Below are 26,408 nucleotides of genomic sequence, written 5' to 3' on the forward strand. Positions count from 1 at the left end.
GCAGGCAGCGGCTGGAGCACCAGGGGCACTGAGAGGGCTGCCCGGCTGCCCGCACTGTGTCTCTTCACGGAGGACGTGCCAGGCAGGATCCTGTTCCTGCTCCTGCAGAGTCCGCAGACAGACCTTCAAAGCTCTGAGACTTGAGACTCGCTCACTGGGGAGCTGCTCCCTGGCTGGGCACTAATTCTAATGACAATAACCTCAAAAAACAGCAACATCCATTTGGTTTTAAACATCTTTACTACAAGACTGCAAGAGCAGGCTGAAGACCTGGGTGCTTTGAGACAGCCTTCCACTGGACAGGCCACGTGTCCCGGCCGCATCCGTGCCAGCAAGCGTAAAGCCACGACAGAGCTGTAAGTGAGGAGGAGGAGACTGAGGGGCCAGCGCTCAAGTCGCGGGTGCTGCAGCCCCGCTAGGCGTGGGCTGGGAGACTGAAGGCACCTGGAACCTACGGCTGCAGGAGCCAGGGTGGCAGCGCGTCTCTGGGGATCTAACACGTCCTTGCTTTGAAGTGCATCCTTTAAAGAGCAAACTACCTATTCCCCTTTTAAACATGAACAAAATAACAAAAGCTTAGGATACGTATAGTTGTCAAAATTATGTGCAATTCCTCAACAAATTGTGTTAAATGATTCTCTGTAAACTTTTTTGGGCCTGGGGAAAAAGTATTAACAACTTGGATTAATTTTAGAAAACATACAACTGTAGGTCAACCATATTTACAAAAAACAACTGTCCGCTAGGCTCTGACAAGGCAGACTGCTGTGACCAGTCTGTAGGCTGCTTTTGTATTTTGCTTAAAAAAACGGATAAAATTTCAAAAATACAAAATTTGACATGAGTGTGAACACATGTACAAGTGCAGGCACTGGAGATGCCAGGCTCCTCCCCGTACTGAGGTCTACACAGCGAGGCGCGCAGATGCGCCCACAGACTCGAAGCATGCTGCAGGGGCTGGGCAGGAAACCACAAGAAGCTGATGGGCACTCGAGGGGACACGGACGGCTGCAGCTCGAGGTCAGCTATCTCTCTGCCCCTCTCTGTAGCTCACTAAGTAATTCACTGGACCATGCTAATAACACTCAGATCCCCAAAGGTGGCCACCCCAGTCCTCCCTCCAGTAGCAGCAGGCTGGCTTGAGGTCTCCCGCGTTCCCCGAGTTCCACTCAACAAGGCTTTCCTTGGGGACGGCTTCCACGCTGCAGCTGTCTAAAAGCCAATCTTGCCTCTGGTCATGGAATAACCCAGTTTGGCCTCGTTGTTGATGAAGGACATCAATCCCACGTAGGTCTCGATGAGCAGGGGGCGCTCCAAGACCAGCACACCATTTGCTTGTCCTGGCAGAGGACTTTCTTTTTGGGCTTTTTTGACAGCTTGGATTAACAGAGCCTTGAAGCTTTCCAACTTTAAAGAGAAAAAACAAGGAGCTTCAAGCAACAAAAGAGTAATCTGATAAATGGAAAAATTTGCATTTTGAGACATTTAACTCTCTCAAAACACACACACACAAGCATGTGTCACTTAATGGCAATGAGATGTTCTAAAAAACGTCTTTAAGTGACTTAATTTTGAGAAATCACAGTACTCATACAACCAGTACGCAGGTCACTCGGGTGCCGGTGTGGCCGGTGTGGCCCACTGCTTCACTGCACCCTCTAAATGCTGATCAGAGAAAAACAGGCACGTAAGCCAGTCCTGGGTACTGCTGCCCGGCACCACGTCCTGGACCGCGGGCGCGCAGGCGATGATGCCATGTTCGCAGCTATCTGCCCCAGTGCCCACCTCTGCTGTGTGAGCAGCCTGCTGTGGCACAACTGTGACTCTGCGGTGTGTGCCTTTTTCTTTCTTGAGCCCCTCAGGGCCCTCACTTGACAAGACACCTCTCGGCCACTTCTTGGGAGTCCCTCCACAGCCCTCAGCAAGGCTCTCTGATTGGCGTGACACCTGCCATTGTGCTCGTCGGTTTAGACATCAGCCTTTCCTCCCGACAGGACTGTGGAGGGCGGCAAGTGTTTTGCCACAGAGGCCTGCTTCATCCTAGGCAGGCTCCCAGGTGCAAGGCACCCCAACCCATCTGCTCCAAACCTGGCCTGAGGCCCAGGGAGCACCCAGACTAGGTGTCTTCACTGCTACTCCCAGTGCCGGCTGCTACTCCCTACCGTGTGTCCAGGCATTCTCCAAGAGAATCAGCAGCAGCAAGGGGCCGTGTTACAGACCAGCAGTCACACAGGGCTCCTCACACACAAATGAAAGAGTTTTTTTTCCCAGTAACGGGAAAGGAACCCAGGGCGTTCTGCCACTGAGCTCCATTCTTGGGCCTTTTCGTTTTATTTTGAGACAGAGTCCTGCTAAGTAGCCCAGGCTGGCATTAAACTTGTAATCTTCCTGCCTCAGCTTCCAGAATCACTAGGATTACAAGTGGGCACCAAAGTGCATAGCTTAACCAGAATAAAATTTTTAAAATATTTTTTTTTAGTTGCAGTTGGACACAATACCTTTATTTATTTATTTTTATGTGGTACTAAGGATCGAACCCAGTGCCACGCACGTGCTAGGTGAGCGCTCCACTGCTGAGCCCCAGCCCCAGCCCTAACCAAAAAATTTAAAAGCTACCATTATATTTCCTCATGGTCAGCAGTCATTCTTCAAGCTCTCATCCCTGGATGTGGCCACAAGACTGGGTGACACAGACCTCTCACCACTGCTGGACATGACAGCTGCAGTGGCTGCTGACCATCTGCTTACCTGGCACAGAGAAGCCGTCTTTTCATCCACACCAGCCATTGGGTGCTCTATGAAAGTGGCGTAGGGCACATTCGTGGACCAGGGGTTCCATCTGTTTATGAAAGAAGGACGACTCTGCTTGTCCCACTGGATGCGAATCCCAAAGCCTTCTCGCCTGACACATGAGAACAAACAGCCATCTTCAACACCACAGACAGGAGGCTCTCACACCCGTCAGAGACGAAAAGCAGCAGTTAATGTAGTTCTGTATCCCCAGGAAGACCCGAGACACTTCCCAACCAAAAGTGGCTTTCAGTATCACTGTTACCAGGGCTGGCCTTGAACTCATGATCCTCCCTCCTCAGACTCCCAAGTAGCTGGGGATTATAGATGTACACCACCATGCCCAGCTTTTTGGCTTAAGGACTTTTAAATATGACAAGTTAAATATATTGTCTTGTTTATCTAAACTTTATCTTTACTTATGCATTAAAGATTAATAGAAATACATCATAGATAGCCTAGCCCGTGATTAATGTGTTCATCACTTTGCTGTTTCTTTACTATATTATTAAATGCTGGTTAAAATTTTTAATCATGTTGGCTCACTGAATTCTCCATTCAAATCTCTACATCAAACTCTAAATTGTAGCTGGGTGCAAAATAAAACCTCTGAATTTTATAGTTTAGTTTTTTTCCTATTAAAGATGATAATTCTTTTTTAAAAATATTTTTTAGTTGTAGTTGACACAATATCTTTATTTTATTTATTTATTTTTATGTGGTGCTGAGGATCGAACTCAGGGTCTCACACATGCTAGGCGAGTGCTCTACCGCTGAGCCAGCACCCCTGCCCCAAGATGATCAGTTCTTGAAAGTTGAGCAATAGATATTTTTTTTCCACTCTTCTTTTTCTTTTTTGGTGGTATTGGGGACTAAACCCAGGGGTGGTCTACCACTGACCTACATCCCTGGCCCTTTTTTTGTTTTTAACTTTTTACTTTGAGATAGGGTCTCACTAAGTTGCCTAAGCTGTCCTCAAACTCACAATCCTCCTGTCTCAGCCTCCAAAGTGGCTGGGATAATAGGTGTGTGCCTCTGTGCTTGGCTACCCCCAGATATCTGCAAATATATCCACCCTTAGTAATATCTATAAATTAAATTGGCACTCTTAAAAAATCAACCAACAAAATCACTGGGCTTGAACATGTAATCTTTCCTTGGATGGAGATAAAATGCCCTGAGGAACATCCAGTTCACTTTTGACAGTGGCTCGCTGGGATGTATCTGAAACCCAGTTAAACCACTTCCACTGCAAGCCTAAAAGCTGTCTTTCATGCCAAAATCCCTCTCAGTAGCACTCAACTCCCAGAAAGTCACTTGCTTCTATTTTAAGGATCTTTCTATCCACCCTTCAGGCTGAGATCATTAGCTTACACAGAACAGCAGACACAGAACTACCACCTAGGGGTTTAAAAGAGCTGAGTTCTAAGGTCACAATGGTCCCAACAGCAAGAGAAGGGCTTCTTTGAATGCACTCACTTGTTGAGAGATTTGGGGGGAAACTGGAACTCTCCGTGGGAGATGGTGTCCACTGCACTGAGTGCCACCCTGACCACCTGCTGGCACTGAAGGCTGATGAAGTCGTACTTACAGATGAGCAACGACTGGTCAGTGACCAACACCAGACGCTCTTTTTCGTTGTTCCAGTGGTCCACCCTAGAGGCGAAGACAAGTCACCTGTTCCCACCCTCTTGAGCAAACACGGCCCTGGTCTTCTCAGGGGGGTGTTCCAGTGGTTCGCAGGGCCTGGTCCCGGGAAGTTCCCCCCCAACACCGGCGGCTCGCTTACTCGGTCAGCAGCCACACCCCCTGGATCTCGCCGTCCTCCACGGGCCGGACAACGGCGCGGATCTCTTCCACGGCCTGCTCGATGGTGCCGGGCTGGACGCGGCCAGGGCAGAGGTCACTCTGGGCGGGCGCTCTCCTCTCCTCCTGTCCCTCTGCTCCGCCCTGCCGGGCCTCCCCTGCTTCCCAGGGCCTGGTCCTCCTCCCCAGCCTCCCAGACCCTCCCGCGGTCCCAGCCTCCTCCTCTGCCCTCCCCGTCCGTGCCCGACCCTCCTCCCCAGCCCTCCCGCTGCCCTCCCCGTGCCCGACCCTCCTCCCCAGCCCTCCCGCTGCCCTCCCCGTGCCCGACCCTCCTCCCCTGCCCTCCCGCGGCCTGGCCCGGCCAGGCCCTCACCCGGAACACGAAGTACTCCTTGACGCGGGCGCGGCGCGTGGGGTCGTGGACGCTGAGCGGCCACAGCGTCTGGCGCAGTGGCGTGCCCACCCCTGCCCGGGCCCCGCCCGCGCTGCCCGGCCCCACATCCTCGCCGGCCGCCAGCAGGGCCGTGGGGCTCGTGCCCGCGGAGTCCACCGAGTCCCGCAGCTGCAGCATCGCCACTCCGGGCCGGGACCCTACCCCGAAGCCGCCGCCTTGGAGCCACCGCCCGCAGACATCAGCGCTGCCTCACCCTTTAGTCGCGATTGGCCGAGAGCCGCCGGACCCGCCCCAGTCTCCGCCCCTAAAGCGCCCGCCTCCCCCTCGGGATTGGCTCTTTCCCAGCCGTCCTCCGCGATTGGCTCCGACCCTCCGCGGTTCACATTCCCTCCCACCCCTAGCCGCACCGGAAGCAGCTGTGGCTTGCAGACCCACTTCCTGTTTACGGAACTGAAAACGGACCACACCGAGCGTGTTGCCAGGGAGACGCGGGCGTCGGGGGAGGAGGAAGGGGAGGGCCGCGGGAAGGAGGAGCCAGGAGCTCTCGGAACCGGGACCTCCTAGAGCTGGTGCTCTACGAGCGGGGAGTGCGCACTCGCCCATTTGAGTACGCCCCTTCCGCCTGGGCGGGAGTGGCTGCTGTACGTACGCGCCTGTGCGCTTGGGCCGTGTGAGTACGTTGGGCGTGTGCGTAGCCAAGTGCGTGTGAACGTTAGGTGTGTGCACGTCAGGTGTCCGCACCTGGCGGAAGGCTGCGCAGTGGTGAAGGGTTTGCCTGGATCCAGCGGTCCTCGGGGCGGGACCGCAGATCCCCTGCAGAGCTCTGCCTGGGCCTGAAACTGGAACTCCCCAGGAACAGTGGGGCCCAGCGCGGTGCTGAATTCAGGCGTCCTTCGCGTCCTCATAGGGACCTTGGGAAGCAGGCAGAAGAGGATACTTGAGGCACAGGATCAGCCACCTGCCAGTGTCACACCACCAAGGGTCAGGATGGGCATTCCTCTGACCTGCTCTTGTCCCGAGGGGCACTATACGGTTGTCTGTCCTCCCCCAGCCCAGCGATCTGCTCAGGAGTTGCACACTGCCCTGGATTCTGCTATCCCTTCGGGAGACTCAGCCCATCCCAGTGCCACCCTCCTTGGCCCTGTCTTCACAGGCTCCAAGGCTGTGTATCAGTACACCCCGCTGGTCCCTCTGACCACTGCCCTTTCATGTCCCCGTTGCCCCCCCCCCCATACACACACACACACACACACACACACACACACACACACGAGACTCCGTGTGCTCACCTCCCCGGGAGATGTTCCGCCATTCACCAGGACTTGCTTTGTATATGTTCTTGGCTCATGTAGGTCACTCGCTGTGCCCTGGGTCATCGTGCTGTGTGTGCTGCCATGTTGGGAGTCTCTGTGAGCCCATGCCTGCTGCAGACCTGAAAATAGGTCTAGGTCTGGAGAGTTTCCGGAACTGTCTGAGGTTGCACAACCAGCACAACTGTGCCAACCAGCACAACTGTGCCGACCAGCAGCGACCTTCCTGGCTTGTGTAAAATGCAAGGGCTGGTGAGACCTTCATCCCCAAGATCTCCCAGAGCAGGGGTTCGCAGGGGACCACACAGCAGTTCCTTAAGAGCTGCTCACAAGAGGTCAGCATTGATAGAAGCAGGAGATACCAGAATAATACTTTGCTTCCCGAAAAACAAGATTTTGAAGTGGGCAAAGTGAGTGTGCAAATATATGATGGCATGTTGCTAGCACCATGGGCCTGTGGAGTTGGGGCTGAAGTTCCGCTAGCTGCTACACCTTCAGTGCACCAGGGCGGTCATACCCCCACCCCTGCTGTGGGCCCTACCCTTTGGAGGAGGAAGCCCCTCTCCTCTGACAGTGGAGCCCCTGCCCAGCCCTTGTTGGGGAGCAGCCTGAGCCTTTGGGCTGGAAGAGCGGTGTCCCTTTCATCCTAGAGGTGGTGGAGCAGAGCTAGCCCTCGGTGGCAGCTGGCAGGTGGACTTGGAGCCAGAGCTTCTGGGTTTGAATCCTAGCTCCCTGGCTTCTGTCCACATGGACTTGGCCATGTGAGCTCTCTGTGCTTGGTTTCTGTGTCAAGTGGAATATCCTACGATGTTTCCGGTGGCCTGTTGAGCCCTGGCCTGGCTCAGCAGCGGTGGTCCACTGACCTCAAAGCATCTGGGGAGATTGCGAAACTGCTTCTGCTCTCTCCACCTGTGTATGGGGTTGGGGACACATTACCAAGAACACTAGTCCCAGAGGTTGTCACTGTCATATCAACAAAGGACTAAGCTAGGACTTTCCCCTGGGCCTGTGAGAACCCGAGCCTGAGCAGCAGCAGAGCCCCCACCACTTGTCTCTGTGCCAGTGGCTCCCAGGAGGGGTGGCAGGGAGGGTGTTCCTGCCTCACCTGACCCACGTGCCACCAACTTCCAGAGCCACCATCAAACATGGTGAGCAGGAGGGGCAGTCCCCTCCTTGGACAGCAGGACTGGTTATGATCCTGGTGAGGGTCTCCTGGCAGAGAATGGCAGCTGGGGCTCCTAGGAGGAGCACTGAAGGAGGGAGGTTGACAGTGAACACATTAGCCAGTCCCCAACACCAATGCAGAATGTTGTCCCTGATAATGAGGAGGCTGGCTCATACTGGGGTTGGGGGATGGGAGGATTAGACGAACTCTAGATAGGGCAGAGGGGTGGGAGGGGGCCGGGGGTAGGAAAGACAGTGGGATGAGATGGACATCATTACCCTAACTAAGTACATGTATGAAGACACGAATGGTGTGAATAAACTTTGTATACAACCAGAGACATGAAAAATTGTGCTCTATGTGTGTAATGTGAGTTGTAATGCATTCTGCTGTCATATATAACAAATTAGAATTTTTTTAAAAAGTGAACAGCAGTTACCATGGGTGCTCTGGGGGACTTGGGAAATGTTTGGATGGAGACCAAGCAGTAGAAAGAGGGGCAGCCAGTACCCGGTGGAGCCACGGTGGGAGGGGTACAGTGGAGCCTGGCAGAGCCTGTGGTCTGAACGCCACCTCATTCCACACCCATGCTGCCCTCGAACCTGTTACTTACCCTTCCTGATTCCCTGTCCTCACCGGGCAAGGTAGGCAAAGCCTGGGTGGGTGCCATTGCTGCCGTGAGGCCTGGGTCAGCAGTGTGCATGGAAGGCGCAGCCAGCTCAGAGAGCGCGGCAGCATCTGTGGAATGACAATGACAGCTTGGAGATGGAGAACGGAGATCCTGGGGTCAGGACTGGCTTAGGGTAGGAGGACAGTCTCCACCGCTGGGGACCTGCAGGTGAGCAGGCTACCTAGAATAGTGCACAGGCACTGGCAGCAGACACCAGGTGCTCAGGCCAGAGGGGAAAGATGACTCCAGGGAGAGCCAGGCGAGTGTCTCCAAGCCTGCGTCCCCACAGGGTGCACCAGTGTGCCCACACCATGTTATCCAGAGCAGGATCCCAGAGCCAGTGAGCGAGGGAGGGAGACACTGCCTCTCCCCAAAAGGCTTCCTTGGGACATGACCCTGGGAAATGGCTTGGGTTGGGCAGCAGGATGAACAGGAGACCCCCTCAGAGAAGTATTGCCCCGGGGGAGCTGAGTTCAGGGAGAGGGCAAGGGAGAGCACTGAGGGATGAAGAGCGAGCCTGGAGGGAGCTGAGCTGGGGGGCATGACAGCCCTGATGGCCGGATGGCCGGGACACAGTGGTCTGGAACTGGTTCTGCAGAGAGGGACAGTTCTGGGTGGTGGCAGATATCTAGGTTTGGACGTGGGGCTGGTGCCCCAGTGAGTGGGATACAGATCTGTGGGCAGCCTGAGCCCAGGACAGTGCAGAGGCCCGCTGCCGGCAGGAGCAGTCAAGGTGATGGGGGTGCCTAGCCTTCTGTAGCCATGGGGCGTGACCTGGACATACATCAACTTGAAAAACGCATGCAGACCATAAAGAGTAGCGTTCCACGATGTACAGTAGCCACCGACAAAGCCACAAGCCGCTTGTTTAAGACAGCAGAAATTTACTCTCTCGTAGCTCCTGAGACGGCAAGTCCCATGTTGAGGTGTGGGCAGGGCCGCTCTCCCTCTGAAGCCCCCGGGAGGCGCTTTCCTTGCTCTTCCAGCCTCTGGCATTGCTGGTGATCCTCCGTGCTCCCTGGCTTGTGGCCACCTCCCGGCCTCTGTTTTCACGGCCATCTTCTCCCAGGTGACCCTTCTTCACGTGCACCACTCATGCTAGATCAGGGCCCGCCCTAGTGACCTCATCTTAGCTGGATCATCCACAAAAACCCTGCTCCCCAGTAAGTCCACATGCGCTGCTGGCAGCAGGTGGATGGTTCCTGTGTGTGAGGAAGGTCGCTTTACCTGCACCTGTCAGAGTGGGAGGGAGATAGCTGTGACTGGCCTCCAGGTGGGGGGCCTTGAGAGGCCATTCCCATATCCACCAGGAGGTGGCAGCGCGGGCATGCTCAGCCCCAAACAGAGGCAGAGTTCCACAGCTGGGGTGGATCTGCATCCAAGACAAAGTCATTATTTATCTTACTTCCTGAAGAAGACTCAAAACCTCAGCTTGGAAGAGGAGATTCTTATCTTAATGTCCAGATGTTGTGATTCACCATTTCACAAAATCAAGGAGTCCCACTTTTTTGGTGTGTGTGTGGCGGAGGGGGACAGTGCTGGGGATTGAACCCAGGCCTCAAGACTCAAGCATGCTAGGCAAGTACCCTACCACTGAGCTATATCCCCAGCTTAGCTCCACCTTTGACACTTGTCTGAGGGACGTGGGAGCCCAGGGTGGGCCCTCAGAGCTGCTGGGATTCTGCAGGTGTTGGCAACAGCTCCTCTGGCACGGGGGTCCGAATGCAACTTAGAGAGAGTGGCATGCAGGGCCCATGGCCAGCCCCCTTCCAGTGACAACTGCACATTAAGCCAGTTCTCTAGTATCTCTCAGCCTTTCCCCACTCTGTGGAACCAGGGCTCTGACTTGGCTGTTGTTGTGAGCTCTGGTGCCACACTGCCCTTAATAGGTGCCTCTGGTGACCATGACAGGAGGAGGCTGAGGATGGGATGCACATGGCTGTGGCCCCAAGAAATGCGTGGCCTTCATGTGCAAAGTGCATTCAGCAAGAGAGCTGTGCCCAGAAGTGGCCCCAGAGAAGCCTCTGCCTGCCCCATATGTGGTGATGCTGAGACTGCCCAGCCCAGGGGCCCAGGGCAGGTGGCCCTCTGGGGCCATCTCCTGTCCAGGACAGGGCTCCCTGAGGACAGATGCTCTTTGCTTCCTCTGCAGCTTCTGCTGGTTTCCTGTGGATGACCTCAAGCTGGGGGCTGAACCCACAGACCTGGTTCTAGAGGCCGGAAGCCCCAGACCAGGGTGTGGGCAGGGCTGGTTCCTGCTGAGGGTTGTGAGGACAGCCTGCTTCTGGCCTCTCTCCAGCTCCTCCTGGCTCCTGTATCCTTCTCGACTCACCACACCAGAGCAGCTCCCACCTTCACATGGCCTCTTTGGGGTTCCCTCCCTTCTCTTGTGAGGACACTTGTCACTGGATGTAGGCCCTCTGATACAATCTAGGGTGATCTCATCCTGAGATGCAAAGACCCCTTTCCCAGACAGGTCAGACTTGCAGATCTGGAGGTAAGGCTGTGGCTGGTCTTCTGTGGGGCTCAACTCAAGCCCTACACACTGTCTTCCCAATGCCTGGCCCTGCTGCATGAATGCGCAGGTTGGCAGGCAATCCAAACACCCACTGTGCCCGGACCTCACTCCATCTGTGGTAAAGGGGTGAGGGCCAGGCCTGTGTGGTCAGGTGCCATGTAGCCACTGGACAGCAGCTGTGCTCCCTGCAAAACCCCACAGGCAAAGTGATCTCAAAACGGGGCTGGAGCCAGCTTCCAAAGTGGCTCTGTGTTCCCACTTCCCACCAAGCGTGCTGAGGCACGGAAACGGCCAGGTGGGCCCCAGCAGAGGGACCCAGATCCAGGCCCAGTGCTGCAGAGTCCCATTCCCTGCCCCCATGCTAGGGCCACGTCCCATGACCCCTGTGAGCTCAACAGGGACGCGCCCTTCCATTTTAATTTCTCTTTTGCAGCAGATCAGAGGGTCAGAAGTCTCTTGAGCCTCAGACTGTGGGCCTCCACGGAATTGCTCAGCACTGGGCACAGGACTTCAGGTGTGAAGCTTTGCTCTCTAGAGAATTTCCTCATCTGGCTTTTGACGTCACTAGTGGGGGGTCTTCGCAGCACGGGGGGATGCATGGTCACTGGTACTGGGCTGGAAGGCAGATGGTCACGTTGCATCCGAGGACCTGGAGGCCTTTGGCAGGTGCTTCTCCCTGTCAAGAGGAGCTTGGCAAGGTTCAGACAGGGCGCCAGGTTGTTTTCTTGGGTTGGCGGAGACATCAGTTCCGGCAGCTGTGGAGGATGTTTTGAGTTTCTCTGTGGGATTCTCTTTCAACTCCTGAAGGATCCTGTCAGACTCGGGATGGGGCGGCTGGCGGGTCCAGCTCTGGGAAAGTAGGGGGGCAGTTTGCTTTGGAATTTCGCTCCAAGAATCATCAGCCAAGGGGTGGTTTGATGCTTCTCCCTCCCCACAGTATTTTTCCTTGGGCCAAATGCTATTTTTATTATTTCCAACAGAAAAACACATCACCCAGAAGTGACGTTAACAGCGTCTCCAGGAAGGCTGCAGTGACACTTCTCCAGCTGATGAGACAGGGGGTTGTCCCCACCTTGTGCCTGTTGCAGTGGGTCTCCAAACCAGACCCACTCTGTGGGCAACCAGTGAGCAGCCCCAGGTATGGTGACCAGGATTGAACCCAGGTGGATGAAGAAGGGGAGGGCTGAGGCCTCTGGCCAGGGAGGTGTGTGCTGCTGAGTCCTATTCTGAGCCTGGGCATGTGTGCCATACATTTGGGATCAGATACTCCACAAACCTTCAGGATTATAAGGAGCGAATCCCACTGGTACCTTGTAAATGGAGTGAGCAAATTCTAAGGTGGAATCCAGACATTTGGCTGCAGTTTTGCTAAAGACTTTCGGGATGCGGTTTGTCTGGGAATCCAGACTTGAGCTGAGCCACCAGCCAGATCTTGAGCTGCAGGGGTGACCCTGTGGGATTCTGGGGCATGGGGACAGGTGGGTTTCAATACCCCTGCTCTCCGCAGGGGCAGTGCCCACGGTTCCGGCATTGCCCTCCCTGCTTCCTTTGATCACGCTGCCTTTCCCGAAGTGTGGGTGTGGTGCACACGTCCGTCCTTCCTAGAGTGCACAGGAAGGCAATTGCAATTCAGTCTCGAGGCAGCCGGAAAGACCTGGATAAAGAGATTCCAAAATCCATGTGGAAGTGTGACGGACAAGAATCACCAGTATAACTTGGGAAAAACCACAGCAAGGGGGCCGTTCTCACCAGGCAGTCACGTAAAGCCAGTATCCATAAGCTGTCACGAAAATCACAACAGTCTCTCACTCTGGTGACACGAGGTACACCCTTAAGACTTTGAGATTGGAATAAGGATCAGTGGGAATGCCCAGAAGTAGATTCTATTTGTGGATAGACAGGAGAGAAGATGCTGACCTGCAATGGTGCCTGGCCTGGTCAGAGTCTCTTGAGAGCTGACAGCAGGGTGAATTCCATGAGATAAACACGGGCAAAAATTCAGCAAGTAAAAAAGAATAAATATCAGTGAACTTTCTGAGTTAAGTGCCTATTTCTGAGCAACAGAGGCAACATTTGAGCACATACAGTTAGAAACTATGGTCAGACAGCACCATTAACTATGTGAAAACCGTCCCTTCAAGAGGCCAAAGCAGGAGAGTCAAAAGTTAGAGGACAGCTTAGGCAACTTAGCAAGTCCTGTCTCAAAAAAATAAAGGGGGACTGGGGATGTAGCTCAGCGGTAGAGCACTTGCCTAGCCCTTGTGGGGACCTGGGTTCCATCCCCAGAACCACACATGCACATGTGCGCGCGCGCACACACACACACACACGTGCACCAAAAAAAAAAGGAAAAAAGTCACTCCAGGCTGGGAAAGTGTTTGAAATGATCATGTGTCCCATGAACTGTCACTTTATTGTGAAGAAGAGCCAAGTCTTGAGACTGTTTTCTGCGTTTTGTTAGTTTGATTGCTATGAACTTTATTGTGAGTTAAATCTGTTTAAAAGTGTCTCATAGCCAGGTATGGTTGGGCATACCCGTAATCTCAGCAGCTCGGGAGGCTGAGACAGGAGAATCAGCAACTCACCGAGGACCTTAGCAACTTACCAAGACCCTATCTTAAAAAATGAAAAGGGCTAGGGATGTGGCTCAGTGGTTGAGAGCCCCTGGGTTCAAACCCTGGTACCCAAATATAAATAAATAATAAAAAATAAGTGTCTTAGACACCTGTGTGCAGTCTGACTTTTAAGATATGAACTCCAGGTACCTTCGTTAGTCTGTTGTCATGTCAGGCATTTGTGAGGAAAGACGCACCTGAGAATTTTGGCTGCTGGATGTTTGATGGTTGCCGATGCCCTCTGTGCCAGGCTGGGCAGAGGAGCCAGGATCTGGGTAAAGGGCATGAGACTTGGGGAAAGAACAGCACTGGGCCTTCCTTCTGCACCAGTCTTGTTTGGAGAAGTGAGCTCTAGGCTGGGGGTTCACCAGTCCACCTCTGTGCCTGAGGAGGGCTCCGCCTGGGGACAGTGGGCAGACCCCAGCCATGGGTGCCTTAGGAGCAGGTGACAGCAGGTGTCCTGAACCAGAGACTCCCAACAGGAAGCACCTGTCCTTTCTGTCCTGACGCCTGCTGGGGACTGTCCACCTGACAGCTGATGAGAGTGGACAGAGGCAGAATCACAGTGAGGTCAAGAAAGCTTCACTGCAGTAGCTCCCTCACCCTGGGAGGGGAGGGCTAGGAATTCATGCAGGGGGTGGCTGTGGCTTTGTAAAATTGACAAAATAACTTTTTTTTAATGACTCTGCTTCAAGAGAGTCTCTAAATTTTATGTTGTAAGCCCCATAAAACCTGGATCCTGCCCTGCCCAGAGATCTTCTAACCCAGAATCTGTCCACATTCTTTCCTTCTTCCTCAGATAAGCTGGAGACACGTCTAAGGCTGTGAGTCATCTCTGCCCTGAGGGCAGGGTGCAATTCAGAGAGCATCCCTGAACTTTTCCAAGGTGCTAATCTGTCCACTTACACACCCTTACTGGCCATCCCTTTGTGCCAAGCCAGCTCCAGAGAGAGGATGAGATGCAAAGTTGGGAAAAATAGCTGGGTGTGGTGGCACATGTCTGTAATCTCAGTGACTCTATGAGGCTGAGGCAAGAGAATCCTAAGTTCGAGGCCAGCCTTGGCCATTTAGCAAGACCCTTTCTTACAATGAAAAGGCCTGGGGATGCAGCTCAGTTGAAGAGTGGCCCTGGGTTCAATCCCTAGTACCCCTCCCCTCAAACAAGGTGGAAAAAAATGGATGGTCCTATTGCACTGTTCCAAAGTTAGAGAGACACCCAACTAACTTGTGTCTATACCCACAGGATGGGGCGGGGTGCTGAGGTGGGCACTGGGGAGGTTTTCCTGAAGGCAGACCCTGGTCTATGTGAGGGTAGATCGGGAGGAAACGGTTCCTGAGCTGGGGCATGGGCCAACCAGGCTTGGGACAGCTGCTACTACCAAGATCCCAGGGAGGGGTGGGTGGAGGGGTGAGATGGAGGGCAGGATGGGGTAGAATGGGTCCTGTTTGGAGGATCAGCAAGCAGAGCTGCCAACCCGTATTTGAGATCCAGAGTCCAGTGAACTGCCTGCCATCTATTCTGTGCCTTCAGTATTTTTTTTCTGACTTTCAGGCAGCAGAGCATGGGGCTGGCAAATGTCCTGGGAGCCAGACCCCCATGTTCCCAGCGTTCAGTTCCCAGACCGGCAAGGGCTCAGATTCTGTGTGTGTGAATGTCTCGGGTACTTGTGTCTCCATTGCTTCTGGACAGCTGTGATTCTCCATCTCCCAAGCCCCTCCACGGCTCTCTTCAAAGCTGGCTGTTAGGGGAGGGGGATTCTGGAGCCTTAAGGGCTCATCTTACTCAGACCACCAGGGGTGTGGGAGGAGGAAGGTCCCAGGAAGAGGGTCTGCCAGCAGGGTGCCTCAGATGCACCTGGGCCCTCACACACCTGGGTGTGACACTCACTCTTGGCTCCACCAGATCCTGTCCAGACTGGACCTCCCCAGGCTATTCAAAACCGCTGGGAGAGGCTGGCCCTCACTAACCCCAGGGCCTCCAATTTCAACCCTTGGGACAGCTGGTCCTTGCACTGGAGTCGGTCACTTCCAAACCAAAACCGGGGGGTAAAAGAAGAAAAGCAAATCATGGAAGGCTTTGTCCTAGGCAGTGCCTCCTTGCCCTAGGCTGCCTCCTCCAAGAGCACTCTGCACAGAAACACGAATAAAGATGCGTGGAAGTGGTTGACCAACAATGTAGGAGGTACCCGGGGGGCTGCAGAGGCTGCCCACCCAATCCCCAAGTTCTTCCCCAATCAGGACCAGCATGGATGAGATGCCGGGGCTGGATGGAGGGTCCACGAGGAGGACAAACTGAGCTGCTTTCCCTGGGAATCTTGAGAAGGAAGGGGAGGCTGAGGGCTGTCCCCGGAGTCCGGGGTCTGGGGCCAGGGGTCCGTAGAGACCTGTCTCTGCAGGGGTGGAGGCGTGCCTCTCTTGTTCTCTGCGGGGCGCGGGGGTTGGCTCTAGGTGGGACCAGGCCTGGGACTTTCAGCCTGAGAGAAGCAGGAAGCGCGAAGGGGCTCTGCTTGCGGGGTGGGAGTCTGGGGGACGCGGGGAAGGGCGGACTGCCGGCGGGCCAGGGGTAGGGGAGCCGGCTGGAAGTGGAGCCCTGGGCGGGGCCGAGGGCGTGTGGGGCGGGGCCTAGGTCGGGGGCGCGTCCTGGGCGGGTGGGGGCAGGGCTGTGGGCGGGGCCGGGGCTGGGGTCGGCCGGGCCCGGGGCGTGTCGCGGGCGGGGCGGGCCTCTCCCGCGCCCGACTGGGCGCAGTCTGCCCACCGCTCACAGGGAGCGAGTGGCCGGCTGGACCTGGGTGAACTGGTCTCCGCACGGCCCTTCGGGCGCGGGCGGGAAGCCGGCTCCTGGGCACCTGTGCTGCGCCCCGCGCACTCTCCCCGGCATGGCGCACGCGGAGACGGCGGCTCCGGGCCGCAGGGCTGGTCTTTGAGCCTCGGACCCGAGAGGCATCGGGGTCTTGGCCGCGCGCACGATGCCTTTCCCAGCGGAGGTGAGGGCGACCCCGAGGGCGACGGGGCGCGCGGTGGCCCCGGCGCTGCTGCTGCTGCTGCTCTCCGCGGTGCGTGCGACTGCCCCGCCGCGACCCCTGCTCCCGCTGCAGCCCAGCATGTGAGTCGCGGGAGCGGGAGAGGCTCCTTGGAGCGTCGGAAACCGGGACCGAGCTCCTGGGCTTTGTCCCGGGGCCCCAGAACAATGGGCTCTTTGCCTTAACTGGGGAGAGGTTCCAGCCCCTGTGACAGGCCTGTGCCTCCTCCCTCACGGCCTCTGTGATGTGGGTCCTGCCTGCTCAGGCAGATGCTGAGCTGGGGAGGGAGGTGAGGAATCCGGGCCCCCTGCCCGGCAGGGTCTAGCCTGGGAGCCGGCTTGGACGGCAGAGGAAGCGGCCTGCTCCCACTTCCTCCAAAGCCTGTCTCCTGGGGTCTGGGGGCCTTCGCAGGGGCGGGGTGTACCCAGACGGGGCTGCAGAGCTGGTTTGTGTGTTAAACACGTGTGCTTTGGAGCTGCAGGGAGAAGGAATTCAGTACCAGAATGGGCAGGAAGAGAGGGTCAGGGAGCCAGCCGAGATGAATTTAATTTTGAAAGATGATTCCCCAACGGGCCATTTAGCGGTCTCTCTTAAACAGCAAAGCAATCCCTGTGTTGGCCTCAAAGGAAAGTGGAGGAGGAGGAGGTGGGGAGAGCCTGTTGGCTGCCCCCCACTCCAGCACTCCCTGCAGGGTGCCTGGGCTTGGGGCCGGCCAACCTGGCAAGGCCTTTGCCAGCTGCAGAGGGGCTGGCCACGGCCCTGGGCTCAGCTCACGTTGGGGCCTCCCAGCGGCAACCCTGAAGCCTCCTTCAGGGGCCACAAAGGGGCTTCTCAGGCTCCTCCTATCCAGCATTCTGGAAGAGGGCCTGGCGCTGGGCCACTCTATGTACCTGGCTGTGGAGGATAGAGATGCGGCCCCCTGGGGATGGAGTGGACAGGGTTCCACACTCGGGGGAGGCAGGCAGATTCGTTCCCCCAGGGCCTCCACTCTGGGTCTTGCTTTATTCCAAGAAGGAAGATTTCCTGTGGTCTCTTCAACAGAGAGCCTCCTCTGTGTTGGGGACCTTTCATCCAGACACTGAAAGGCCTGCGCCTCGACTCCAGGGGACTTCTGCTGGACACTTCTGCTTCCTGTGGTCCCAGTGCCTTTGTCCAAGGGGAGCTGCAGCCCCACAAGGGGTTAGCACACAGGCTTTGGGCCACTTGACTGCCTGCTTCTCATACGGCTGCCAGAAGATGTGGGGCTCTGATCCTGGGGAGGGGGGCCAGCAGCTCAATGGTGGACGTTTCTGCTCTTGAGAGAGGCTTCTGCCCCTGCTGCACTCACGAAAACTGCTGGCTGCCTGCCTTTCTGGGTCCCCATCCAACTTGCCCAAACTTGCTGTTCTCTCCAGGAGTGGAGCGGGGGTCTTTCCTGTGTCCTACTAGCTCACCTGGCCTCTGGGAAACCTGGAGCCAGGCTGGGAAGAGCTGTTGGATTAGGTAACGGGAGAGTCTGGCTGTCGCTCCTTCCAGATCCTCCCCTCCCATTGCTTCTCCCTGCTCTTCAATCCTGTGGCTGCTACCCTGGGGGCCTTTGTCCACTGTTTCCTGGCCCTGTCTCCATAAGATAAGGCCTTTGTTCGCAAATTGCCCCTTGCAGGTGGGTCTGAGTTCCAGGTTGGCTGAGGTGGCTGTGTGTCTTCCACAGGCCTTCTGTCACCTGGCCACCTGCATGTGCCTGGAGGCACAGTAGGGCTGCAGTGGGCCCTGGCTGGCTGGGGGAGCTCCGATTAGAACAGAGGAGGTTTCTCTCTTGGCTGGGAGAGGAGCTGTTTGATCTGCTGAGCAGAAGGAAGTGAAAACCTGTAGACTGCAGGCACTTTGCTCTCTCCCTTAGAGGAGCAGGGGAGGCGCTGGGCAAGCAAGAAAGTGCTGGTCCTGTGTCCCCTGTCATCCTTCTCCTCGGAGAGCTCCTGGGAGCTGGGAGGCTCTGGCCCAGGTAGCTGTGCTCTCTGCCTGGCTTTCCTGGTCTGTCAGCTCCTCCATTTAACCAGTCCTGTGACCTGCTGCCCAGGGCTCCCAGGGTTGGTGCTACAAGTCATGGGCTGCTCCACTGACCAGCCCCAGATGCCCCTGGACATTTGTGAATCTGCTGGGGCCACGTGGATGGTTCTCTTTCTCTGGCTCCCCCTGTCCAGGTGGTCCTATTTGGAGCCATCCCAGGAGTGGGCAGAACTTACCAGTCTGCTTGTTTTTGCCTCTGAGTGAGTTTCTGTGGCCCGGGGAGAATGGCTGGCCTTTCTTTCCTGGGCCCTGGAGCGATTGCTGACTACACGAGGGGTTGGTGATGCTGCCACCGGCAGCAGGGTATCCGGTGGGGAGGCCAATGACCCACATGCTGCAGCACTGGCCAGACTTGAGGTCTGAGCTCCGTCCCAGGAAAAGCAGCTGCTCCAGGGCACAAGGCTTCCCCAGGACTAGAGTCCCCTCTGGGCAGCTTTGCTAAGATCAGCTAATGATGCTGACCCCTCTCTCTGTCCTGCAGCAGTTTTGTGCCTTCAAGCTGGAGTCCCCTCTGCATGTAGTTTTTTGGACCTGGCCCGCATTCTCCCAGGCTGGTTCCACTAGCTTGGCTCTCAGGAAGCTGTGCCCAGCCACCTGTGGGTGTCAGAAAGCTGAACTGTGCTTTGAGCGGCTGTGGTGGCCGTGTTTTTTTAAAACTATTATTATTATCTAGTTGTAGTTGGGCACAATACCTTTATTTTATTTATTTTTATGTGGGCTGAAGATTGAAGCCAGGGCCCTGCACGTGCTAGGTGAGCACTCCACGCTGAGCCGCGACCCCAGCCCTGTGGTGGCTGTTTTGAGACTCAACTGTCCCAGCAGGTGAGGGTGCTTCCGAGTCCAGGTTGAGCTCTGCAGCCTGATGCTCAGAGGTCCTGTGCCTTAGCCAGCCCCACCTCCTCTTCCTGCCCTTCCACCCTAGGGTGAGGATGGGGGGCCAGGGACATGCAGGTGAGCAGAGCCGAGGGCAGAGTGGCCAGCATCAGTTGGCGGATGATGCTTTTTCCTGCATCAGTGGCCCTCTCACATGGGGTCCCCAGTGTGCGGGGACACCAGCTAACTCCTGGGGCCAGCAGGGGTCTCCTCCATCCTGGCTCATTTCACTCCCCCCCAGTGGGCAGAGCCAGAGCTGTGAGTCCTCATTTACAGGCGGGGAAACTGGGCAGAGGCTCAGGAACCTGCACATCTTGGAGAAGGTGGGTGGGGAGCCGGGAATCCGACGGCACCTTCGGCACAGCCTGTTCTGCTGGCTCCGGTGCGAGGCCAGAGCTCACACTGGGCGAGCGACAGTCTTCCCTGGGCTCCTCACAGCACCAGCCGCTGCTGAGTCCTGGAGGAACGCCAGGCTCCATGCCCAGAGTCCCCACTTTAGTGGCTCTGGGGGAGCTGTGGGGAGGCTTGAGAGTGGGGGGGTGTGTTGCTGGGTTTGAACCCAGGCCTCACACTTGCTAGGCAAATGCTCTACCAGTGAGCCACATCCCCAGCCCTTTTTAAATTCTTATTTTGAGACAGGGTCTTGCTAAGTAGCTGAGGCTGGCCTTGAACTTGCCATCCTCCTGCCTCAGCCTGCTGAATCACTGGGATCACAGATGTGTACCATCGTGACCTTCTGAGCTGTGCATTTCTGACAAGTTCCCTGGAGGTTGGGTTCCTGCCTGGGGACCCTGCTTTGAGAACCGCTGAGTGAAGCTGCACCACTTTAGCCCAATGCCAGGGTGAATGGGTGGACCGGTTCTGTCCTCCAAAATGAGAAAGTCCTTTAAGATGTCTGACTTATAACCTTGGGTCAGTCACAGGACAGCCTGTGTTTTGTTTTTGACATCTGGGGACACAATGCCTCTATCAGAGGGAGGGAGGTGGGGAGCAGCCCCCCACGAAGGAGTCAGTGAGAGGGGCCCAGTGATGGGGGGGAGAGAAGCGTCCCAGGTGTGAGGTGGGGCCGAGGGCCAGAGGGCAGAGCTGTGGCCTGGGGTGGGGAGGCAGCCCCTGGCGGCGGCCTGCCTAGGCTGCCCTGCCCAGGGGAGGGACAGCACCCCAGCCACCTTGTGCTGGTCCTGTAAGCAGCCAGACCCACCACCAGCCAGAGGCCGTGTGCTCATGTCGGGGGTGTGCAGTTGGTGAGGTCGCCTCCTGGGGCACAGAGTAAAGCGGGGAGAGGGTGGTCCTGGTAGGCCGTGAGGTCCTCTGGCATTGGTGGGATCAGGCATGAGACTGGGGGCACTCAGGGCCCTTCCCTAACGAGGGGACCCTCCGTTCCTGACTCATTGCCCTGCCTGGCCCTCTCCCCATAAACTCAGGCTGGGATCCTTGGCCTGCCACAGCCCCTGGGAAGCTGGGGCCCGCGTCCTGTGCAGTCATCTGAGAGGCATGGAACCCCAGAGCAGGCCTGGCTCCACATCTTATTAGTGACCTGGAGCAGGTAATGCAGGGAGCCACCGTTACCTCCTTCCAGGAGTGTTGGGGACATCCGTCCCACCTGGCCCATTAGTCCTGGCTGGGGGAGCCGGGGGGTGTGGGGACTTGAGAGGCCGGAGCAGCAGGTTCCACTGGGAGCTCACAGGAGAGCCTGGATCCTGATCCTGGGCTGCCCTGTCCTGCGCTTTGAGGATCCTCACCCTGCAGTCCCCCCAGACGTGGGCTGGCTGGCCTCTGCCACGGAAGACTGCAGGAGGGGTGTGAATGGGACGTCTTGGGCAGCCTGGTCCTGCGGACTTGACTGGGGATTTGGGGTTGGCTCTGCCCTGGCCACCAGTCTTTGATGGTCAGCTGGGGGCGGAGGACCTCGGCCTTGGTGCTGTGGCCAGGCCAGGCTGGGGACCCAGCTTCATTGGTGCTCTCATCCTGGCTGCAAAGCAGAGCCGCTGTGAGACTCGCTGAGAGGCGGGCTTCCCACCCAGCGAGAGCAAGAGGAGGAGGAATAAAGTCCTCGGTTGCAAGAGCATCTGTCTGGGGGTGGCTGGCCTAGGGCCAGGTCCTGGGACAGGGCAGCCAGGGTCTTCCAGGGCTGAGCCTGGGGACCCCCAGCAGACCAGACAAACGTCGGGGCCGTATGGGAAGCAGGAACTTCTGCCCAGGTGGACGGTTTGAAAACAGAGGCCGGGGATGTGCTGTGTCCCCATGCAGAGCAGGGAGCTCAGCCAGGAGGTTGGGAGAGAAGTGGCCTCCTGCCTGCTCTGATACCCCAAAACGGTGGTGGGGCCCAGGTGCTGGATTTGCCAGGCTCACTGCAGTGTACCCCCAGGTAGCATGCAGTGTGGTCCACTCAGAGCACAGGCTCTGCCCCTCGTGTTGGGGATCAAGCCCAGAACCTGGCCCTGCTGGGCGAGCCTGGTCTCCTCTTCCTTAAGGTCACACAGAATCCTGCTGGCTTCTGACTTGGTCCGACTTAATTGTCAGCACTTAAGTCTGTCCTCTTTTACTGAAACTTGTCTTTGGAGGCCACCTGACCTGGGTGAGCCCAAGCTCTGGGCATCCACCACCTCCTGAGGGCGTGGATTATGTGCAGGGGGGGCTGGGTTTGAACCCGGGCCTCACATATGCAAGCAAATGCTCTACCACTGAGCCACCTCCTCAGCCCTTTTTATTTTTTATCTTGAGACAGGGCCTTGCTAATTTGCATGGGGTCGTCCCTCCACTGACCTTTCCCCACCCCGGAGCCTGATGGGCATGGGGGTTTGTCTTACGCTGACCGCCCCCAGCGCTGGCTTTTCCCTGGCCTGGTTGGTGCAGTCCCTGGGGTGGGGACCTGCAGAAGGGGAGTCCTGTGGGTCTTGGCAGGGGTGGGGACCTGTAGAAGGGGAGTCCTGTGGGTCTTGGCAGGGGTGGGGACCTGAAGAAGGGGAGTCCTGTGGGTCTTGGCAGGGGTGGGGACCTGCAGAAGGGGAGTCCTGTGGGTCTTGGCAGGGGTGGGGACCTGCAGAAAGGGGAGTCCTGTGGGTCTTGGCAGGGGTGGGGACGTGGCTCGACTTTTCCATTTCCGGCTCTTGGGAGGGGATGCCCTTCTCACTGTGCCAACAACCCGCGTGGCGCAGAGGGTGCTGGGAGTCACTGAGACCACAGGGATGGGGCAGGGAGGGCCGGTGGACAGAACAGAAGCCCTGAGCGGGAGGACTGAGCCATCCTGAGGGCTGGGCGAGGCCCTGCGTCCTCCCCCACCCCCCATCTGGAAGGTGGTGTGGGGTCTTCCTGGCCTGGCTCCTGGGGGATCAGGCAGCACCTTGGGCAGTGTGTGGTCCCTGTGTGGGGGTGCTGTGGTCCTGGTTCCTCTTCGAAGCCCCCTCACCCTGGAGCCTGGGTGGGCACTGGGAGGGCTGTGTTCTGGAGGCCTGGCTCCCAGCGCCATGTGCCGGAGGGGCCTGTGCCGACCAGTGGTGGGTGGTGAGATGCTGACTGTCCCTGTTCTCTGTCCCAGGCCCCATGTGTGTGCCCAGCAGGAGCTGACCCTGGTGGGCCATCGCCAGCCCTGTGTGAAGGCCCTCAGTCGCGTGGTGTCCGTGTGGAAGTCGGGCTGTGGGCGGCAGGCATGGTGCATTGGCCACGAGCGCAGGTAGGTGCTGGGCACCTGGGGCTGTGGGCAGGAGCTGGGCAGTGGGGGCTGGGGCTGCGCCCATCCTGGCCTCAGGGCCACCGGATGCCCCCTCTGAGGACCGAGTGCCAGGGAGGCTCCAAGTCACAGCTCTGTGGAGAGGTGTGGGGCCCCACCAGGGAGGGGAGCTGGGCACACCCAGCAGAGAGCCCGAGCTCACCTGCTGAGTTCCGGTTGGAGGCCATTGCTGCCTGACCCCTGGGCCTCTTCCCAAGCCCACGTGAAACCTTTCATTGCTCAATATTTTATTTCAAAACCAAGCTCAAGGAGTTCTTTTTATGCCTCTCCTGTTTACAGACTCAGCACCATGGAACCTGCCTGGGTGCAGACTGGGGGGGCATGGCTGTGGCCCCCAGTGGGTGGAGGAAGGAGGGGTCCTGGGAGGAGGGGTGCTCAGCCAGGGCTCCGGGGGTCCTGGCCCTGCCCTGGGCTGCCCTCCTGGGGGCTCCATGTCTGCTCGGCCTGCTCGGGGGCTTGGGGGCAGCGGGTGAATGTCTGTTGGCTGGACAGTTCATCATATGCCGAGTGAAGGAGGAGGAGTGTGGTTGAGTGTGGCCGCTTCTCACCTGGGGCCATTTTGTCGTCCCCTACCCCGCAGTGCCTGGAGACAGGTTTGGTGCTGGGAGGTGGGCTGGGGGACAGGAGCTGTGCATCTATCAGGAATGGCCTGGGCAGGAAGGACAGATTCCTCATTGCTCTCCAGGGGCTGCTCCCCGCAGCTTCCAGGGTGTGCAGTAGAAACATGGATTTGGTAGCCTAGACGTGGGTCCCCGACCTCACCTTGGGGGAAGGTGGTTTCTGTGGTGGGTGGCCAGTTGGAGGAGCCTCCATGACTTCCCCGCTGTGGCCTGTTGTGGCTGGACGCAGGGTGCAGTGTTTCCAAGGTGGCTGGGTGAGCAAGGTGTCCAGGAAGCCCCAGCCTCTGGAGGACCTTACCATCTGGGTCGCTGCTGATGCGTCCACAGCCTCCCTGCGGGGGTTGTGCTTGGGCCATGCTGTCAGGGTTTCCCCGACGGCTGGGGCCTGTGCAGGTCTGGCTCCAGGACACCGGCCCTGGCACGGTTCAGCTCAAGGTGTCCGGACCCTTCTCCAACCCTCCCTCCCAGGAATGTGGCAGTTCTGCCATGGGGGGCAGGGCAGCCCATGGAGGGCAGCTGTCCAGTCTGGTTGGCTCTGGAATGTGGCTGAGGTCTGCCTGACCTACAGGCACTGTCACCCCGTGGCTGTGGTGGCCAGGCTTGCCCCAGTTCAGTGTGCGTGGAATGTGCAGTCTCTCTTCTCCTCTGGTGTCTCTTCCCAACCTCTGGGAACTGGGCACAGCTGGGCCGAGTTGCAGGCCATGTCTCCACATGCCTGTCCACGCCTGTCCACGCCTGTCCATGCCTGTCCAGCTCAGGTGGTGGAGCTGAGAGGTCTGTCTGCTGCACCTTCCTGCTTACCCTTCCCCAGGAGCTGGCCTGACCCCATCCTCTTCTCCCCATCTGCCCAGTCCAGTCCAGTGAGTCGCCTCCGTGGACGCCACTCCTCCTTGCAACGGTACTGGAGTTCCCGTCCCTGACTGGAGCCCTCAGGCCTTGTCTGGTGCCCCTGAGTCCTGGGCCTAAGGACAGTCACGTGACAAGGGGCTGGTCATGGCTGCAGTGTCCCCGGTGGCAGTAGGCCGTCCCTCCTGCTTCTGTGGGGACAGTACATGCTGCATGTGGAGAGCCACAGCTGGTCCTGGGGAGGGCGGGAAGGTCCCCGGCTTGGGGGAGGGCTCGGAGGCAGCCCGGGCTGGGGGGCCCCTGGGTGGGTCCCTGAGCAGCGTGGGCACTGAGTGGGCTGACAGGAGCCAGTGCCAGGCTGTGGGCTTTGTCACCCTCCCGCCCTACTTGCTGTTTCAGCTCTTGAGCTGACCCACATGTGTGGGGACAGCACCTCATGCCACAGGCGCGTATCGGCGGTGCCCTGGAGTGGCCTTCCCAGCTGCTGGGCACAGAGCAGGGCAGGGAAGCCGAGTGTCTGCGGCAGGGAGAGGGCAGGAGCTGTCCCCACAGCCGGCTGGGGGACCCCCTGTGTCATCTGGCTCCCTGGCAGCTGTGTGGGCATCTAGGACAGCCAGGCTGTGTTTCTTCAGTCCCTAAAAGGCAGGCAGTGAGCGCTTTGATCTGGGGAAACCAGGGCCCTGGGTTTGGGCCCTGGGCCGTGGCTTCCCGGAGTCAGTGGCAGGGCTGAAGCCTTAGCCTGGGGCCTGGCTCCGCGCCCGAGCTCTGGCAGCGAGGCCTACAGTCTGCCCACTCAGAGGTGCCTCTGTGAAGCCCTCCTCCACCTCTAGGAGACCAGCGGACGTCCTCATGTCCCCGCATCTCTCTTGGGGGTCACTAAGGCTTGGAGGCTGCCGGGGGCCGGGAGCAGCAGGGTGGGGAGTATGGTGAAAGCCCAGCAGGGAGGCCTGGCCATGGTGGGCAGCAGAGCTGGCCTCAGTCCGGCCCCAGCTCTAGGAGCACCTCTGGGCCTGGGTTTGGCCTGGCCTGGCAGGCGCTTCCCTCAGCTGGGACCAGGTGATGGGGACCTTGCCTGGCCTTGGTGTTGGCAGGCAAGCGCCACGCACGTCCCTCAGCCTGGGGACCTGGCTCTGCTGCCCCATGGCCTCATGCCTGGGCCAGGGATGATTGTCAGGCCACTGGATGAGCCAGTGACAGGTGACAGTGCTACAGACACTGTGAGGCCAACGGGCCCCAGGTGTGGGCTCTGCCTGCGGGCGACGGCCACCACCTGTTGGGCCCCAGGGCCCTGCCCCTGCGGCCTGGCCTCTAGCCCTTGTCGCTCTGACAGTTCTGTGCAGAGAATTCCCTGGTTTGTTGAGCAGGTTGCAAAGGGGCTGGGTGGATGTGAGGGCCAGCAGTGTCCCCCCCACACCAGCTGCACCCCAGCTTCCCTGGACAGACAAGGGCACCTCCTCTCCAACTCTTTGGGGGTGGCCACCAGGGCCAGGGGTCACAGGACAGACTCTGTGTCCACATGCTTAGGCCAGGTTCAGGGCCGTGGGGGCCTCAGTTTCCCCGTCTGGTTGAGCTGGGGTAAGGATCATCGGCCACACACAGGCTCCCCTAGTGACTGTTACCTGGTGGCTCCTGCACCCTCTGGGCAGGAGTTGGCTCTGTGTCTGGGTCTGGGCTGTCGAGTCTGTGCCTGGCCGCGGGCAGGACCATGTGGGTGACAGGGCGCCTGGCCTGGCCCAGAACAGGTAAGGCTGCGCTGGCACCTGGCATCCCGCCAGCGTACAGGGCCTTCCCCAGCAAACCCGAGAGCCAGTGCAGGCCGCTCAGGCTGCATGAAGCCGCGAGAGAGGAGCGAGGTCCTCCAGAGGAAGGAGGGCGACCCGTGGCCCTCAGCACGGAGCTGGCCCTGCTCCTGCCAGGCCCAGACCCTGCAGCTGTGGCTCCACTGGGCCTCCCTCCCAGCAGCCTTGTCCCCTGACCCCAGCCTTGTGGGAATCAGCTCCCGGTG

The 26,408-nt window shown here is 58.0% G+C and overlaps 2 protein-coding genes across 2 annotated transcripts in view; one reads left to right on the plus strand and one right to left on the minus strand.

Moving 5' to 3' along the window:
* Window positions 1-262: 262 nt before the first annotated feature.
* Tprg1l (tumor protein p63 regulated 1 like) lies at window positions 263-5,249 on the minus strand. Its single transcript, XM_076861458.2, has 5 exons — window positions 4,970-5,249; window positions 4,580-4,671; window positions 4,270-4,446; window positions 2,749-2,902; window positions 263-1,407 (listed from the first exon to the last, which is right to left on the minus strand). Exons 1-5 carry the CDS (start codon window positions 5,165-5,167, stop codon window positions 1,213-1,215), a joined length of 816 nt encoding a protein of 271 aa, XP_076717573.1. The 5' UTR covers window positions 5,168-5,249; the 3' UTR covers window positions 263-1,212.
* A 10,985-nt stretch (window positions 5,250-16,234) lies between these two features.
* Window positions 16,235-26,408, plus strand: part of Megf6 (multiple EGF like domains 6) — a 97,080-nt gene continuing 86,906 nt past the window's right edge. The window contains exons 1-2 of the mRNA XM_076862675.2: window positions 16,235-16,371; window positions 22,746-22,880. Coding sequence (XP_076718790.2) covers window positions 16,235-16,371; window positions 22,746-22,880 — 272 coding nt within the window. The remainder of the gene's footprint in view (window positions 16,372-22,745; window positions 22,881-26,408) is intronic.

This window comes from Callospermophilus lateralis, chromosome 7 (genome assembly GCF_048772815.1).
Source record: "Callospermophilus lateralis isolate mCalLat2 chromosome 7, mCalLat2.hap1, whole genome shotgun sequence".
Lineage (NCBI taxonomy): Eukaryota > Metazoa > Chordata > Mammalia > Rodentia > Sciuridae > Callospermophilus > Callospermophilus lateralis.